The 19,398-nt window shown below is 40.8% G+C and overlaps 1 protein-coding gene across 1 annotated transcript in view; it reads right to left on the minus strand.

The window, feature by feature from the left end:
• Positions 1–5,929: 5,929 nt before the first annotated feature.
• Positions 5,930–19,398, minus strand: part of RORB (RAR related orphan receptor B) — a 172,188-nt gene continuing 158,719 nt past the window's right edge. The window contains exons 9-10 of the mRNA XM_036329112.1: positions 16,503–16,615; positions 5,930–6,400 (exon numbers count right to left, since the gene is read on the minus strand). Coding sequence (XP_036185005.1) covers positions 6,245–6,400; positions 16,503–16,615 — 269 coding nt within the window. The 3' untranslated portion in view covers positions 5,930–6,244. The remainder of the gene's footprint in view (positions 6,401–16,502; positions 16,616–19,398) is intronic.

The raw sequence follows: 19,398 nt of genomic DNA on the forward strand, positions 1-19,398 counted from the left end.
AGTCTCTCCCCGGCCCTCCCCGGGTTCTTGACGGCATTTATTTGGTGAAGGTCAGTTATGGCTTCAGCGAATGAGTAGTCTGACCCCAGGTTATTAATAAGAAATAAACGTGTACAAAAATATTTTGTTCATCAGAAAGCAGAGTTTGTTTTCCTTGAGCTATTTCATGCAGAGAGGATTTAGACAAAGCCATTGCTACAAGGAAAGATGACTTACTCAGGCACCATTTCCTTCTCTCTCTCTCTCTCTCTCTCTCTCTCTCTCTCTCTTTTTCTCTCTCTCTCTTTTTCTCTCTCTCTTTTTAACTCTCCTTTGTCATATTGTCTAGTTCAGGTAGAGCTTGCAGGTTTGGGGCCGATCTTCAATGCAAATTCTTTGGAGCAGATGTAATGGACAGCCCTGTCCCTTCCTCAGCTGTATTACACAAAGAAGCATACAGTTAACACCAATGACCCGTCAGGGTGCTTAAGCTGTTACAACCAGTTTCTGAGAAGCACATAACACGCAGAAAGGAAGCAAGTACATATTTGCTCTTTGTTGGTTTTTCCCCCTCTAAAAAAATTGTTACAAAGTCTTATGCTTAAACAGAGACATAGAAAAATCAGTGTATTCACTGTCTCCAGTTATTTACAGCAAAAATTACAGAGACAGCGTACATCGTATTAGACCTTCCACAAGCATATATTAAAAGTAATTACATTTGAAAAAATATTTTTATTTTTCCTCTACATTTCTACAATACATACTCAGTTTTCCGTGGGTGTAGTTCCCATTCTTATGTGTGTGTGTTAATCAGATGAAGCGGACGGTACTGTGCTTGGATGTGGCATCTGTAGCTTTTCAGATATGCCTAGTGTGTGTCTGCATGCAGCCGTGACAGGCACGCACACGCTCTCCACCAGCCGCTGCCGGAAGGGTATAGTTTGAGATAAGGATCATGCTGCCCAGCTGGGGTACAGGTACCCTGCACGTCCCTCAACTGGGTTTATTCCAATTCCTGTAACCTTGTGCTTTATTTCTGGCCATGAGACAATCACTGAGCTGCTCTTTCTGATCCACTGGAGGTTGTGCTCACAGTCATGCCAGAGCCATGATCCCTATGGCCAATCACTTCACAGGAATTCCAGCAGCGTAGGGAAAAAGTGCACAGACAGACAGCCTCGCCTGCTGCATAGGAATCCATGGCCGCACTTCAGAACGATGGAGGACTAACGACCATGACTCTTGAATAAGTTCTTTAGATACAACCAAGGGAAAATAAAGACTGATTGCAGATCCCCAAAGCGTAATAATTGTGCATATGACTTTTGGAAAAAGAGTGGCAAAAAAATCTAGCCACCTGGCTCTATGAAGCTGGGAGTTGGGGCAAGACAAAGAGAAGTATCTTTTATAAGCCATCATTAGATTGTTTTCGTGTTTAGATTGCTATTTTTTCAACTGACCTCTTATTACATCCTCTAGTAGTGACAGTCAAATGTGGAAACCAAATGAGTATCAGAAGGACAAGATCTCCACCCCCACCTCCACCCTCATATCATTCAGAGTTGTATCTGGCCGGACTTCTCCAGCCAAATCGGCCCTTGAATGTGACTCTGCTTTAAAACTAGAGGCTGCAGACTGTGAGCCCTCTACTGCTCAGAGAGATGTTGTTTGGACGGCACTACGCTCTGAATCAGCTGACATCATTTACAGCTCAAGAGATCGTCTAAGGTTCAGAAGCTTTAGCCACACTTGAGCTTCAGCAGACTATCAATTGGCCCTTTTCGGATGGGGCATTTCTTGCCAGCTCCCCACTGGCCTGCTTCACTCATTTGCATTAACTCCCTGGCCCTTTTAGGCTTTTGAATGTTAACCCTTGCTTTAAATGAACATGTATCTCTGGTCTGATCCTCCCTCACCCAAAATGGTGGTCAACTCTTAACTAAAGACCCACACGGTTTTCCTATATCAGGTTGCTGCTTGTACTGACAGTTAGAAACAGAAAATCAAATACCACATCATCTAAAGCAGATGGTGGGCTTTTTTTCTCTTCTTAATACAGGGGGGCTGTGCAAAGTCTCACTACAGACACACATTTTAAAGTTATTGCTGTTCCATTGAATGGTGGTTCTGTCCGGCACAGACATCCTTGCCTGAGTTTACTGTCAACAGTACTAACTTCCTTGGAAACAAAAGTTTATAGAGAAAAAAGAGCCAGGAAACATTATTTCTTCTAATTGCCAATAGAGGCAGAATTTTTCTTGCATCTATAATAAATGAAAACGAAGAACATGGGACAAAACTCACATCACTTGCATCTGATGTTTTTGCAAAAAACCTGGTTACATTTTAGGTTGTCCTCAGGACACAAGAATTGTTTCTGCATTCAAACCGGGTACACATGGCATGGGGTGGTAGAGAGCGAGCATGAGTTGACTGCCCATGTGTGTGATTTGCTACAAACAGTTCAGCTTGACTGCTGTGAAGGTATGTGTCGAACAAGGCAGCTATGATAGAAAGTGGACTGGTGCCTCCCTGGCACCTCTCATTAATATTCAGAGTTCATTATAATTTAGGGTCTCTTAGATTCTGTCAAAAAGGTCTAAGTACCCACGAGACCACTGTAGTCTCTGTTTTTACCAAATCAGTGGCCTTTTAGTCCAAAGCCCAGAAAACAGTATTAAAACAAGGGAATCCAGGCAGGGTATGCTTGTGCAGTACATCTCCACCTTCAGCTTTGAGGCTCTGGGGACAAAAGAACTGCAGAAAAAGGAACACAAAGATGACCTGAGTCATGGGAAGTAGGGGTCTATGTGAGATGTTAGATGGATTTGGGGTCCCCTTTCTCTTCCGTTCCCTCCAAAGTTTGCCTTTCCTTTCACAGACCACAAGTACAGCTTCACTTCCCTGTCGGGTTCATCTAATGCCGCCGAGATGTCTGTATTTCCCTTGCTCGGTACTTGTATAGGAAGCTTGGGTTCACTGGGAGATACATATTCCTGTAAATGGAGCAGCTGGATTATTGGCTCTTGGCAGATTTTAGAAAACGAGACTAAGTTGTTCTTACTCATGAGCAACTTGTCAGCAAGTCCAAATAGTAAAAGTAAGTTTCGTTTACAACATGAAGTCACTGCTCGTTGGTCTGAAAGCCTTGTCAGAGGTTCTCTCATTGGCATATTTAATTGATGCCATTTCCATTTTGTTGTCATTTTCCTGTTTTGTTTTGTTTTTTCCTCCCCCTCCTTCTGGATGTACCTTTTTATTTTATTTTTGAAATAAAACATCCCTGAGTGGATACAGTGCAACATCTGCATCAAGCAGTGATTGTCATTTACGAAGCATGGAGTGAAAAGTAGGGCTCATGGGTAATTTTTTCCAGTGCACACTTTGCCATGAATGTGTTGTGAACATTTGTGAGTGTTCATGGGGAAGGGACGAGGATCGCGTGTGGTAAAGGAAGTTGTTCTTACCCAACCTTCAAAATACCTCGAGAGGGAGTCACAGCAGATGTTTAAAGGGCAGCTTGTAAAAGTGCTTTGTTACCATTGAAAGTATGTCTTGGTTCTCTTTTAAGGGACCGATTTGGCAACCGTGGCGAAGAATGGAAATCTCTTTTCTCAACTGAAGTGGGCTGAGCGCGTACTGGTTTCCACTGCTCTGTTTCGGTTCAGTCTCTAGCTGTTTCCTATCCCCTCGCCTCAAAAGGTTCATGCCGTCCCAATTAAATGCCTGCACTAGTGGAAACGACACAAATTCAAATCCAGTACCTCCTGAGGCAAATGTGGGGAGCAATCTTTTTCCTACATCACCCATGGGACACGGGAGGAAAAAATTCTCAGCCGCTTCATCCATCGGGCCAATTTAAACCCTCCAAGGTAAACTGGAGGAAACAAACCATCCCCTTGCAACTGAGCAGGAATTACAGGCTGACAATGGAAAACACTAGGCCAACAGAACAATGAAAACAAACTTTGACATAAGTTCAAAGCTCAAAGGGAAACACCAAGTAGACACATTAAATGTCGCCTATCACAAGCCAATCATAAAACATACATTGCATTTGGAAACGGCTTGGTTTAATTGAGTGCCTTCCATTACCCTGTTTTCCTAGCAATCAGTAAAGTAATCTTTCCATTAGAAGGAAATATGACTCTTGGAATTAATTCTTTATACAAAGAGCTAGCAGGAGTGACATTTACACCAAAAAGGATTGAGTCCCTGTAGCAGCATAATAAGCAGTCTACAGCTGTCTTCTTAGACACTGAAGTTAATTTGGTCCAATGTAGTTAAATTAATTGAATATAACAGTAGTTGAGAAAGAGATTCATTATTTTAAAGCCTTTTTGTTTTTCCCCATTGGTTTGGAATTCATCAATCATGAGGTGGAAAAAGACTCTGTTTTCTAAAAGAAAAGACTGCACTTCTGTTTGATCATCAGTGAGGAGTTCTGTGGAGATGGCTCTCAACCATGTAACTCAGGAAAGCATAAGAGATGAACCAAGAACTCAAAGTTTCCACTGATGGAAACGTTATAAAGCAGGTGTGTGTGCGTGTGCATGTGTGTGTGTTTGAAAGGAAAAAGGGGCTGGGCTATACTTAGAGGAGATCACAATTTTCATTGTTTTATACATAGAGCTCTCCTCTCCCTTCCTTTTTAAAAACCCTATTTTGGATGAAATAAGTCCAAAGGCATAGGCCTCAGACCACAGGTAGAACAAACTCCATAGAATTTATGTTTTTTTCCTGGTGATCAGTTTGATTGAAGAGCAGGTGCAGAAGTGAGAATTTGTACTAGGAAGCCTCAACTCTCTAATCCTCATTTCACCTCTTGCGAACTGTACTTTTAAAAGATGCTAAGAAAATAATCTCAGGCTAGATGGAGAATGTAATTTCAAACTGCATGGGAAAGAGTTTGGCTTTGGGGTGTATTTCTTTTATATAATAACTCAGATATTTTTTTCCAATCTGTCAAGTTTTTGCTATATTTTTATAATGCAGGTTTTGGAATTGGAAAAAACTAGAGGCTCCTGATTAAAGGACATATAACATCTTGCCTTCCTTTTGTTTCTGCTTTTCCTAACAAACTTTATTAAAGAAAATGGATATAAAGAACTACTTCTTTACTTTGTATATTTTCTTTCTACTTCTTCTTTGCCAAAAAATATATATATATTTTTTAGAGAGAAAATCTTTACATGAAATGGCATTGGGACCCTAGCTTCTGATTTACTCCAATTTTATTAGAAAAAAATTGCTGGTGATTTTAATCTACAGATTGTAGTTCTCTGTTGAAGACACAGTAAGCACCAAAATCAAGTTTCTTTCATAACCTGAAATCCAAAGAAAAGAAGTGTTTTGTGTGTCCTGGTGAAAATCTATGGTTTGGTCAAAAAAGTCCTGGGCTCCACAATATTACCTGTGGCCTAATTCTTAAAACAGGAAAATGGCTCCAAATACTTGTATTTCCCCTCCAATATGTACCATCTTGACAAGGCTTTGATGTCATTGATAGAAGCAGAGTTTTTATACAGAGGCCATGCATTATAATTCTTCCTTTGCAGACTTATTTCTGAATTGGTACCATCTTGCCATTGACTATGGATGAACACTCTGGTTGGGAAAACAAAATCCTGATTGTCTAACATAAAGGTAACATATAACACAGAAGGTAAATAATATAAGAGAGCCTGACTGAACCTCCTTTGATAGTAGGTATGATATTTTAAGCCACAGTGCATGTGCATGTATAAGTAATTGTCATATATAATATTCTCAGATATTATATACTTATTACATATATGCACAGTGCCTTCCAAGACAGCTACAAATTTACACATGCATCAACTATCTAAAAACATAGAAATAGGTAAACCTATTCAGTGGAATTTTCTTAAATTATATTTGAACAATCAACAGGAAAAGTAATCATGTAAAGTACCGCTCTGTTCTCGTATATATCTACAATAAAATTCTATAAACAATTGTCTCCCAAAACATACCCGAATAAAATTACAAAAAAAAGATAATACCCAGTGTCCTATATTTGTATATTTATGGTCATTTCAAAAACAAACAAACAAATAAAAGAGCCCCACTCAGGTGCATATTTACATTCTTCAATCTGTAGCGGTGAAAAATAATTCTATTAAGTGCAGGACATTCCTAATGTTGCAGTAGTGACATTTTCCTTAAGTCTTCATGAACACATTGCTTTTGTGTTAATGGTGATGCATTCCAGGACTATGAGACAGTTCTGTCGCTGCCTTCATTTGCAGACGGTGGCACAGTCAGGATTAAAGAGCTCCTTGTATAACGGAGGAAAGAGTGTATTCACTATGTCTGGATGCGATTGCTTAAATACCTGCAGCTTCTCCCCGTGCAAGTTGCAAACCGCCGTGATGGTCGGTATCTTGGCTATTAACTGCAGAATGGAGGGGCAGGGAAGAAGACAAAGGGGAAAGCTCATTAGTGCTCTGTCTTGTGAATCAGTGTCCTTCTTGGCCCCAGATGAAGGGAAATGGCTTTGGAAAAAGATGTTCAGAAAGAAAGAAGGCTCACTTTCAGCTTTTCCTTTAGAACAAAACAAAACAAACTGCTCATCCTACCCCCCACCCCACCATCTAAAGGGAAAATAAAGAGAAAGAGAGCTGGACCAAGCTTCCTGATTCATTGTTCTTAAATAAAGTATGTATGGGAGGTAGTCTAGTTTAAGCATTAGGAGTGGGCGCTCTGCAGGCCGGCTGACTGAGTTGGAATCCTGGTTCCAGAACAGGTAATTGGCTGTGTGGCTGTGACATACAACTCAATGCTTCAGTTTTCTCATTTGTAAAATGGGCACAGTACCTGCTTCACTGGGTTGTTGTTTGGACTGAATGAGGTAATTATACAAAAGTGTTAAGAACACTGCAGGCATGAAACACAGTTGTTAGCTAATATTATTTTCTATTATTTCCCACAGACTTTTGTGATGTGAATATTAGATTTTTAGTTTGAGAAGGTAAAGAAGTTAGGAAGGGGTAGCCTACGCCATATGAGGTGTAGTTCATAATTACCTGGACTGCTTTGCTGTCAGGCTCACTGGCCTGCCTACATCTCTCAAATCCTTTTCTGCTGTAATGCACGAAATGAAACCTATATTTAATCAAGGAAAAATTTGGAAGGTCACTGCCAATTAGCTCCCTTAGGAAGATGTTTTAAAAACCTGCATGAGAATATCCACTTATAATTGCTAGGTTTTGAATTACATATATAACGTAGGATGTAATTTTGAGTTCAAATAAGAAGACCATGTTTTTGTAATAATGTCCACAGTTTGCCAAATGGTATAGAAGTCTTAGGAGATGAACAATTCTAACTTTTAACATACTTATAATTAAGGTATACTTAGAATCTATCATTTAATGTCAACATTAGCTTAAAACCAAATCTCATTGTGATCCAATGACTGTGGGAATGAGGTATGTTCTCATATAGAGAATAGTTTTACAAAAGATAAGCTTGATCGTTCATATAGCTCACTTGAAAGTGACAATAAAATATTAATAAAACCTATCTAATCACCAAGTAGGCTCTCTGTGCTCCCTCCCCTACTTAATCATAAGAAACCATTGCACTCTTTGAAGTACAAGAGGAAATAGATAATTAGGTACTTTGTGGCTTTCCGAAATTTCCACTCTTTCATTAACTTTCCTTTCAACAACTGATGATGATATTACCATACTATGAACAATTTAAAAATAGCGTTATGGTGAGAGCTGTTGACATATTTATTAAAGGGATCTAGAACACATGAGGAAGTCTGGTGTTCAGACTTCCCGTTTCTGCTGTTGTTTACTGGTAGGGCTAGAAGTGAAAAATGTGGAATATTTGTCTATCAAATGAATGTTAAATTTTAGACTGAGAGAGAAGACTTTCTGTCCAACACTATGAGTTACTTCAAAACAGATTGGTTCTTGCTAATAATCGACTTGGAAAGACAGATGTGAATCAAGTTACCACACAGACAAAAGCAAGCTGAAAACCTGCGGTGAGTGCTGTGCAGGAATGATGCTGGAAGTGGTGGATATTAGGTCATTCAGGCTTCTTCTGGCAGGCCAGGAAGGCTTCCCCAGAAAGTGCCACTTAGAAATTTTTTTATTGTTGAACATATTACATATGTCTCCTTTCCCCCCATTGACCTCGTCTAGCCACCCCCAACCTCCACCGCAAACCTTCCGTCACCCTATTGTCTGTGTCCATTCACATATGCGTACAAATTCTCTTCCCTCTCCCCCTCCCTGCTTTCTGGGATTTGACAGTCTGTGTTCCATGCTTCTGTGTTTCTGGATCTATTTTGTTCATCAGTTTATTTTGTTCATTAGATTCCACATATGAGTGGGATCGCGTGATACTTATCTTTCTCTGACTGGCAGAAAGTGCCATTTATGCTGGGCTCTGAAGGAAGGGTGAGATCTAACCAGGTGCTGGGGTTGGGGGTCACAGACTATGCCCCAGGGTCGTATGCAAAGGTGCTGTGGTGTTGGGGACGGTGGAAGCAGCTGAAGGAAATTAAGTCTTGCCGGAGCAGTGGGTGAGCTTGTCCAAGGATAAAGCTGGAGATGGGGCTGGCCAGGTGACACAAGGTCTCAGTTACATTAAGGTCTTTGTAAGGGTTTTCAACAAAAAGAGAAAGATGATCAGAAGCCCATTCTGAAAGATTCGCTTTGGGTCCAGGACGGAAAACTGCATCTTTTCTATGCTTTCATAGGTGAAGAGTGTGCAAGTGTCCACTCGACTAGAGTTCCTTGGGAAATTATTCAAGCTCTCTTAAGCAGCTGGTCCACACAGAAGGAGACTGTGACAGTTTGAGAACAGTTACAGTTCTCCCTGAAAGAGCTACCGAATGCAGAAAGTCTTTGAAAGCTACCTATAATCTTTGCAGTTGAATTGATGATGTGCAGAGCTCCTGAAACTCCCACAAGCAACTCTGGAATGCTTGTCGGTCTTTAGTGTATGTGAGTCACTGGGGTGCTTCCCGCAAATGCAGGTTACTGGGATCTACCCCTAGGGATTGTGTTTTTCTGTAAGCCTAGGTGGAGCTCAGACCCCATGTTTGAAATGAACATTCCGTGGGGATACTGATATAGTGGGTCCATGAGAGAGAGTTTGAGAAACACTGTTTCAGAAGTTCAAATCTTATACATTTACAACTGTTTTTTAAAATTGAAAAGTAAATTATTTATTATATTTGAAACAGTCCTGGTAGCTGCGTGTAAAGCTGGCTCCTTTTCAGGAGACAGTCAAGCAACTGTATTTAGAGAGGGAAGAGTCCGTGTGCTTAGTCCTATTAGTTTGGTGAGGGACAAGTCATGAAATTCCCGAGGCCCCTAGGACACAAATACCGCATAAGGAGGAGTAGCCGATTAAAAACAAAAACAGCATATGGGTTTGAAGCCTGACTGAGTCCTGCATCTGCTATTTCTAGCTTTGTGATCTTGGGCAAGTCACTGAACCTCTCAGCTTTCTTATTTGTCAGGTAGCAATCATGGCAGTCCCTATCTCAGAGTGTTGTTGTGAGGATCAAATGAGACAATACAAACTCTCTGTAGCAGAGCCTGGCATAATATATGTGTGTCAATATATGTGTAAGGGTCATGCTTCCATTCCCATATAATGCTTCCTTCAAGGAGAGAAATACATAGTCAAGACCACACTTGTTTAGTCAAATAAGACACAAGACGAGAAACCAGCTTAGCCCTTAACCAAGCACCAAAAATCGAATCTTTGTATATCAGGTGTGCATACAAAATCAGCCACTTACTTTTATTGAAATAAAAAAGCAACATATTGGTTTTCATTTTCTTGTAGCAATTAAAATAAGTTTCTCATTTAATAAACTGTGATCCATAAAGTCGAATTCCAGGTGCTACGATTCTTCAAGCAGTTTTTTTGTTCCTTTAGAGAAGAGGGGTGGGGTGGGAAATTAAATGTATGAGACAAGGATTGAAACCCTTGCTCAACTTGCACTAGAATTATTTGACTATGTGTTCGGTTTTGGAAAGGGAATATAGACTCTTGCTTCTTTCCTGCCTAAAACTGGGTTTAAGAGGCATCTGATTCAGAAACTCATTCTCCCCTCTTCTGTGGGACTTGGGTTCTTCCCTGTTGCTCATCTGGAGAATGGGCTGAATGGTGAGACTTGCTTTTGGTAAAAGAACACTGGGACCACTCAAACAAGGATCACCGAGAAAGGCAAAGAGCTTCCCTAATCTCTGTGCTCTCGGAAGAGGCTGGTGTAAAGGCATCCAGTCAGCTGTGGAAACAGAAGTGCTGACAGGGGCATCCATCACTCTGGAGGCATGGTGGGCCAGGAGGCCACACAGGGGCAGCAGTAGCACTTGTCAGCGCCCAGAAAAGCCTGGTGGAGGAAGCAGCTGGCAGTCACTTATTGTTCATTAATATTATGTACTACCGCTGGGGGACCCCCATTTCAAAGGGAGCTCAGAGCAGCCTCAGCAGCAGTTAATGGCTCAACAACTTTTTAAACAGCTGGGGAGGTGATCCCGAAGCACTTGGAGATGAAGGGGGTAGTCAGTTTCAAATCATCATGAAATTTCTTCATGCTTAAGTAACCCCATAGCGGGGATAGACAGAGGGTCTGTGAAAAGGCATTTTCACATTCATGTCTTTCTTATAGAAGCATTTTTATAAGAAGGAAGCTTTAGCTTATACCTACCGGGTCTACAAGAAGAAAAAGCAGCTGTTGGAGAAGAGATAATAATCCTATGCCTCTTTCCAGAGGGTAGCTTTATGAGGAAAATCCGTAATATTATGGCTGGCGCATTTGCTGTTGAAAACGTGAAACCTGAAGAGCGTAAAGCTAGTGATCTTGTTCAGAAGGGCTCCCAGGCCACCAAATGCCCTCCAACCTGATGCAGGAAGCCGACAAGGGTTTGATGAAAGTGTAAGAAACTCCAAAGCACTGATAAAAACGGGGGACAAGTGAGGCCAAATACCTCCATTTCAATTGTTCATTCACCTTGGAGCTTGTACTTAGTAGCTTGGCACCATGATAATAGGAAGACAGACTTCTGTCTCTATATTGATGATGCAGTTTGTTGTTGTTATGCTAGAAATGGACTTAGGAATGAAGAAGGTAGTGAACCTGTCGGTTTGTGCGTCTCCCAGCTCCATCTATCACAGTTCCCCCTGGGAAGGCTGAAGCCTTCCAGACCTGAGGGGGAGATGAACCGCAACGAACAGACTTGTCACAACATGGTGCAGCCATTCTTGGCCGGGTCATTCTCTCCCCATGGCCAACCCGAGATCTCCATTGTGTTTTTGTTCACATGGCGTAACTTTAGGCTCATACTTATGGCGGAAGGGATGCTGTGTGGCATCCTCATGGACAGGAAGAGCTTTAACGAGACTGACTATTTAATACAAATAGAAAAAGAAGATAATAATAGTATTGCTATTATCTCTCCTTGAAGGGATAATATTTCCTATAATAACAGAAAAGAGAGAGCTGAGTAGGAGGCAGGCAACTTCTGGCCAGCTAGGGATAGGGGGAAAGAGGAGTGACAGATTCTGAGCTTCAGCAGAATAACTCCACACAGATGCTTCCACGTCTCGAAAGGTCTAGTTATCAGCATGAACTCTGGTCTAAAAGCACCCAGCGGGTGGTATGGCCTGTGATTCCTGGAAAGGTTGCGTCTCCAGCACATGTCAAGGCACAGGCATTGCACACTGTTTTGAGAAGCGAATTGAAGGTGTGGCACTCACCGAAGTGTTCTAGATGTGGTAACACAGATGACTCTCCCTCTAGACTCTGCATATGGCGAGGTGAGTGGGCTTTGTGGGCCGAGGCACACCAGGAGTTCTCCATGCCTTCCCATTGGATATATGATGTGTTATTATTGAGTTTGCTACTTTTAAACTTCTCAATCCAGTTCTGGGTGAGACTATACCTCCAGGAGTGTTGCACATATTTGCAGGAATGCTGGGAAAAGTCTGTATGCTACCTAACAATATTCTATGACTCTAATCACCCAGAGACACAGCAGGAGGGACTGGACCGGAGAAGAGTAATTGAGGAAGGCTCAGCTCTGGCTCCAGCTCTGGCACCAACCCAGAGGCTGCACTTGGGAAAGGCTGGGAATGTGTACCTGAGGGCAGGATGTGAGCAGACACGCAGACCCATGCTTTGCCCTTGGTCATGAGTGCACTGCCTCAGCCTGGCACTAGCTGGACTGGCTTCCTTTCTCCTCCATCCTCTGCCCCTCTGTGCAGGGCAACAAGAATGGCAGGTTCATGACTTGTAATAAGGAAGCCCACAGGCCAGAGAACAGAGTCCACCAGTCTTTGCAGTTAAACTGCTTTATCAGCCACCTGTCCCCTCCCACAGCAGTGGTCATGCTCTTCTCAACTGAGTGGAGAAAGGGCAGCACAAGTTCCTAATCCTCATAGCGAGCCTCACCCCAGATGTCAACGTCTCCAGGTGAGACACTGCAGCACCTACAGCCCAAGGTGACAGAGCCACTGGAAAGCCTGACAGGGACGTTGACTTCTGGACACAGGCTTTATCAACATCGATGCTTTGCAGCTTTGGGCCAGAATCTCATCCTTGACTAAATCACCACAGTGCACAGAGTCCTGATTTGCATCTACAAGGCTTGGTGAAATCTCTCTTTCTTCACTTATTGTGATGGCAGAACATCTAAAGTGTCCTTAAAACTATCACACTGAACTGAGCATGGGAGGGCAGAAGAAGATCTTAAGGAGAAACCTTTGTTTTCCTCTTTTTGAGTCAAAGGATATTATGCCGAAGGGATTGATGACCATCTAGTGCAACCTACTCATTCCCCAGACAAGAAAAGTATAGCCCAGAGAACAGATGGGCTGCCTCCCTAGTCAGATGGGGCTTTAAAAAATATATATGTATATTATAAATTCACATATGTATTTTTTTCCCCATGAGCTTCAGTGAAAGTGATCAGTGTCATCTCATTCCTGGCTTCTCAAGTCCAGATCCAGCCAAATCTAACTATTATTCATAGCTCAAATATACCTCATACTTTCTTACCTCCACATCATGTCCCCCATTTCTTGGAATGCCATACTCCACCTCTTCACCTCCTCCCCCAACTTCCATCTTTTGAAATAGTTTTCATTCATTGGTGATTAGCTCAAATATACCGTCTCCTGGGTAAAAAATTCTCCGCCACTAAAATTTCTTTTGTCCACAACTATAACAACACTTACAAACTACCTATTATGAACCATGCAGCTTGCTTATATTTGATCTCATTTAGTCCTTAAAATAACCAAATGAGATTGATACGATCTGTAGTCACATTTTACAAATGAGGAAACCGAGGCACAGGGAGGTTAAGTCACTTGTCCAGGGTCACTCAGCTAGGAAGTGTTTTTGATGGTTTCTTATAAATATACTATGTATTATCATTATGCTGATGAGCAAAGACAACTAGATTTTTAATAGGATATTTTTTAGATAAAGAAACAAACAAATGAAAACTGATTAATATATATATAGAGATTAAAACCATTTAGCTAATGGGCACAGAATTCCTGGATTTTCAAACCTTCTCTTGGTCCAAATTTGGTTAAAAGTATAAGACACTGTTACTTGAATTTAATTTCAAGAGGTGGGCATGTAGGAAGTGTGCTGGAGACTGTTCTTTCAGGACAAAGTCCACTGACTGTGGGTGCACCTCTTACCTGACATCTGCTACACCGGTTCAGGGTGAAATAGTCGTTGCACAGTACACAGGAGGCAGATCTGCCCCACCTACTGGGGATTTAACCTGAGCCCTGGACTTGCATACAATGGTTGAGTATGTGTGTATTTTTCTAGAGATAGGTTTCATAATGTTTGCCAGATTCCCCAAGGAGTCTATTAATAGCATTCATAAGAGTGGTCGTCTCTGTTTCAGAGGTATTGTGGGACATTTCTGAAAGGATGAGAAGACTCTGGTAGGGTTGAATTGTTTTCTCGGATTTAAACAAAACATTTATTCCTTCTGGAGAGTGTGGGTTTGATGAGAGGGTGTCCCTATATGTTAATGGTGCCATTGTCCTTAAAGCATTCAAGTTCAGGACCTTGAGAGATGTTGCCATCCCTCCCCCAGCATCCGACAGCTGATGAATCTGTCTTCGATAAATCGAGTGACTTATCCAAAGCCACACAGTTCAGAGCTGGGATAAATGAGAGTCCAGTTCTCATTTTCTTTCATTACCCCTCCACATTTGTTCAAATTACACCCTATTACAATGATGACAGTTACAAGGAAGGGTCGCCACAAAAACCCAACATCCACACAAGACCCGTGGAAGCAATGCTTTGTCATCTGGTTCCAGGGAATTTTATACAAGAAATTACCCTCTTCTAATACTTTCTCTGGTCCCCAGCTTTGCAACATTGTTACTGTAAGAAAAGAACTGATTGGATGTTAACTAGACTTATTGTGGTGATCATTTTGCAATATATTATAAACAAGTATTAAATCCTTATATTAGTATTATGCATCCCAAACTATATAATATTTATATGCCAATTATAGCTAAAAAACTTTAAAAAGAATTGACTTGTGTACTTTTCCCATCAAAGATGGAGAAAGGAGAATTAAAGTGACCTACTGTCTGTGTTCTAATTTTTTTCTTGCCACTAAATACCTTTCATTCTTCATTTTCCCTGTCTCCTTTCTACCTTAATACCTCAGATCACCAGCACCAGGACACCAGAAGGTAAAAGATGGTGTAAGCATGAGAGTTTTACTCTCCTAGGATAGTAATAATCAGTGTCACAGTGTGTTAGAATCCATGTAGTGCAAATATCTCATTTGAACCTAAAGCACATCTATACAGGAGCCAGGAATTATAATTTTCACTTTACACATGATGAAACTAGAGTTTTCTGAAAAGCAGACAGTCCCCCTGAGCAGAATAGCAACAACTTTTGTCTAACTCTGGATTTTATCAACCTTTATTTTAGTTTGGTAAATATGGGAACCAAAGTCTTTGGGAGATCCCAAATCAGGACCCCCAATTAATTAACTAGATGTATTTATTCATTTTGCTAATTACATATGCATTCTAAGAGACAGATGCAGGTATTCACATTACCATCTTTTCCGTCTGGCTAGCTGAAAGCATATAGTTTGGCTCTTAACTGGGAGAAAACAGGTGCAGAGTGAAGGTGATTTGTCTTTTCCCACTAAGTGCAAAGTTATACCAAAGAGAACTAGCCCTCCACATTGTGAAAATGTTCTTCCTAGGTCATGTTAATTTTAACACAATGTTACCATAATGAAGCAGCATATTTAACTCATTCAGTATTTTTTTATAACTATGCTCTTTATGTGCAAAGTAAATTCTGATAGTATCCCCGATAGTCTTTCCTCCTTTTTAAAATAAAGAATTTCAAGAGCAGAATGACAGCGTTTTAATAAATAACAACAACAAGACAAAGAGTGGGATTTCTAACGTCTTTGCCACGAATAAGCCCCATTTCCTAGTTGCTTACCCTGTAAAAGAATTCCAGGTTTTTTAACATATCATCCGTACTCCATATTGTGTGTTCACCACCCCAAAGTCAAGCCTCTGACTATCACCATTCATCCCTCCTCCACCTTCCCGCATCCCGCCAAAAATCCAGTTTTTAAGAGAGCAAAGGTACTTAGAAATCTAAAATAATTCTGGCCCTCAAAAATTCTTAAGAAATTAGAGATACTTTAAAATCTAAAATAGTGCTAAATATCAATTATTAGAAAATTCCTTCTTTTTATGATCATTTTATGTTGGTAAACAACTTGTCTCAGTTCTCTTCTTAAACATCACTATTCCTAAGCTGAATCAAGAAATTGCTGGTGTGTTGCCTGCTTTTGCCCATGAGACACTTGTCATTGTGAAAGACCCCCCAGGGCAAATCTTGAGTGAAGAGATTAGAGTTGAAGGGAATTTTACAAGGAATCAGCCTAATCTTCTATTCTGGGTAGTACTGTCATTTGCAATATATCCGAGAGGAAACCAAGCAGTATCTATTAGAATATGGCCAACGACAGGGAGCTCACTACTTCACACAGTGGTTGACCCTTCCTTTCAGCAACCCTCATCGTTTTATATTTCTTCCATGTTTTGAGTAAAAATCTACCTCTTAACTTTTGCCCGGACCTGACTCCTGTGTGGCACAGAGTCTCCTCTTGTGCCACGTATGCGTTCTGAAGACTTGATTCCTTGCTTTGAACTTTTGTTTTTCAGATGACATGCCTCAGTTTCTTTCATTTGTTTCCCTGTACCGGGGTTTCAGGTCCATCAGTATCGCCCTTTCCTAAGGGGCGGCATTCTCCTCTCCATCTATTGTCATTCACTAGCCTCCCTTTTAAACGTGAACTCAAAATGTATGCACCTTTGGTAACATTCAGAAATCACTGTTGCCAAGAACTGTCTCTTGCTTTACACACCAGCGCCCTTTAGCTCATTGCACCCTCTTTCAGTGACAAGGGGCCTGTGGTCTGCGGACCTACCTTTGCCAAGGTCTCATCATCCAGGTGGTTCTTCTGAATCACATGTTGAAGTGCAAAATAAATCTTTTCCTGAAGCTTCTGGACCTTCCTTGGTTCTATCAGCCAGGCTCGGTCTGACAGCAGAAAAGAATGGTAAGAAGGAGTGGGAACGTAAGCTTTGCTTTATTTCACCTGCATATACAAGTGCTGAGTTTCAGACCCATTTCAAATTTGTTCTAAATTGCTTCTGAAGTCATGTAATTTTTTATAGTGAACATAAATGTTTTATAAGCAATTCCATGATGACAGGAATGCACAATAGATTGACATAGGAAACCAGAATGCACTAAGGACCCAATGGTTAAGTAAACTCCAGTCTTGCCTATGAAGGTACACTTTGACATGTCATTCTAGCTATACCTACCAATAATACCAGCCTCTACACTTTTTATCCATTAAGGCTTATTTATTTCTTTTTTAAATGGAAAAAGTGACAAATATTTCTGGTAGCAAACAAATACCAAATAGTTTTCCTCCTACCATTTGCTCACTGCATTTGATTATGCCCATAGAGTGTAGTGCGATGGAATATTAATTCTAAGCCTTTGGGTCTATGATGAGGGAGGTGGTTTTACCTCGATGCCTATTTGCTGGAAGGAAGTGTAACAGAATGATAACATCGCTTATAAAAGGGAAAGGCGATTTGTATTGTCTCATTTAATCCTCACATAAGTATAAAATCAATTTTAAAAATTTAATCCTGAGTCCTCTTTTTTTATAATGAATTTTTAAAAGGTGAATAGGATAAGCCCTCTCTTCCTCCTTTCTTTCCTTTTTACTCCTTCCTCCCTCTTTTCATTCTATTCTTCCCTCCCTCTCTCCCTCCTTCCTTCCTTTCTTCCTAGAAACTCTAGACACCATGGTGACAAAATTCAGCCCAGCATCAATGCCTTAGGTTGGAACTTCAATGGAGAGACTCCTGGAGTCTCCAAATGCTGAAAAATACTCATGGAAAAGAACCTGGACGTGATCCTTCTGAACACAGTTCAGGTCAGGTGAGAAACTCGATTCTGTAATCCTAGACAGGGCAAGAACAAGTCTAGCCAACAGTGAAGCAAACCCTTACGTAAGTGAGCACAAAAGCCTTCAGTTGACAATTGTCAATCAGAATAAATTAAGTCTCTCTCCCTCTCCCCTCTCTAAACTCTCTGGAGCTGAATAGACAGTGGTCATTATGGCAAGAACCTTGGGGGCGGGGAGGGGTGTCTGGCATGAGATGGAGCCTTCGTAGTCTGGAAATCTATCTTCTCTTTTATTATGGCACTAGGCCAGAGTGGCAAACCAGGTATTTGGAGTAGCTAAAGCCTCTGAGTGTGGGTCTGTTACCAGAGTTGGAATTGGAAGATTCCCCACGAGGTAGAGTAAGCCAAATATAGTGCTTCCAAGCTCAGCAGAATTTGATGGCCATTCTAGAGAACGGCCTATGGTTCAGTTGACTCCTAACTCATAAGGTACAGGCTTGCCTTCCTGTGGAAGAGTTATTTTTAAGGATTGATAAATCATGTCTTAAGTATTTGCTGTTAGGAATTTACTGACTTGCCACAAACATACCTAAAGAGGACAGTGAGTTCTGTAACACTTCCTTCCAGCAAGCAGGCATCCGAGGTAAAACCATCTCCCTCATCATAGACCCAAAGGCTTAGAATTAATATTCCATCGCACTACACTCTATGGGCATAATCAAATGCAGTGAGCAAATGGTAGGAGGAAACTATTTGGCAGTTGTTTGTTACCAGAAGTAACTATTTGTCATTTTTTCCATTTAAAAAAGAAATAAATAAGCCTTAATGGATAAAAAGTGTAGAGGCTGGTATTATTGGTAGGTATGGCTAGAATGACATGTCAAAGTGTACCTTCATAGGCAAGACTGATTTTTTCCTGCCTCTATGAGAAAATACATTAGGGTATAAGAAAAAAAACAATCTAGTCTCTAGAAATAAATGGGTTATTGAAGGAATGAGTCTCTTGACAGTAAAAGTTAGCAGGAATGTGTCTTTCAGTAGAGAACTATCAACGACACTGCTATCCAAATCTAACTGTACAGGCAGCTGAGTGAGTGACTCTGAATTCTCATTCCCATTGAAGAAACAGCCAGGTATGGATTAGGATTCGATCCTTTTTCAGGCTGGCATATATTTTTAAAAATAATCTCAACTGCTACAGTTCTATGTGATCTATAAATGTCACACCTTACCTTCTTTGAAAACTTGTTGCCATGTTACTGCATTTTAGAGTTAGATGAGGTCTTTATTATTATGAAGCCCAACCCTCTTACTTTATAGATGAGGAAACTGAGACTCTGAGAGGGCGAGTGTACAAGGTCACACAGGTAAATGGTGGCACAGCCTGTACTAGGATGTCTCTGCCACATCAGAGATTCTTCCTTTTCTGGTCTTACTAGGAGCCATTTTCCCCTGCTGTCCTTACCTTCTTTTAAATTCTCTAATGTGGCAAAGAAAAAAAAGAAAAGGAGCCAGCATTTGCTTGCAATGAGCACACCCACTTACCATGGGTGGATAAGCCAGAGGAAAAGGTATTTAAAGAGGAGAAAGTGTATGCTGTACTTAACGCTGGATCTTTCATTCAGGTGTATTTCTTTTGAGTTTCATCTTACTGGACAATTTTTCAACTATCTCCTTTATTTTAAAAATCAAAATGGAACTTAGTTATAACAAGTCACTATCAGTTTTTATTTGCTTGTTAAAGAATAATTTGGCTCTTCTGAATCTGGGATGACCCTTACCACATGCTCTACTCTTACTTTTGAGACAAAACCGTTCGTTCGATTTAACTTCAAACTACTTTCCTTTGGATTGTCCAAAAATATCACAAGCTTGCTAAAGAACATATGGTTCTT

Source organism: Myotis myotis, unplaced genomic scaffold (genome assembly GCF_014108235.1).
Source record: "Myotis myotis isolate mMyoMyo1 unplaced genomic scaffold, mMyoMyo1.p scaffold_m19_p_12, whole genome shotgun sequence".
NCBI lineage: Eukaryota > Metazoa > Chordata > Mammalia > Chiroptera > Vespertilionidae > Myotis > Myotis myotis.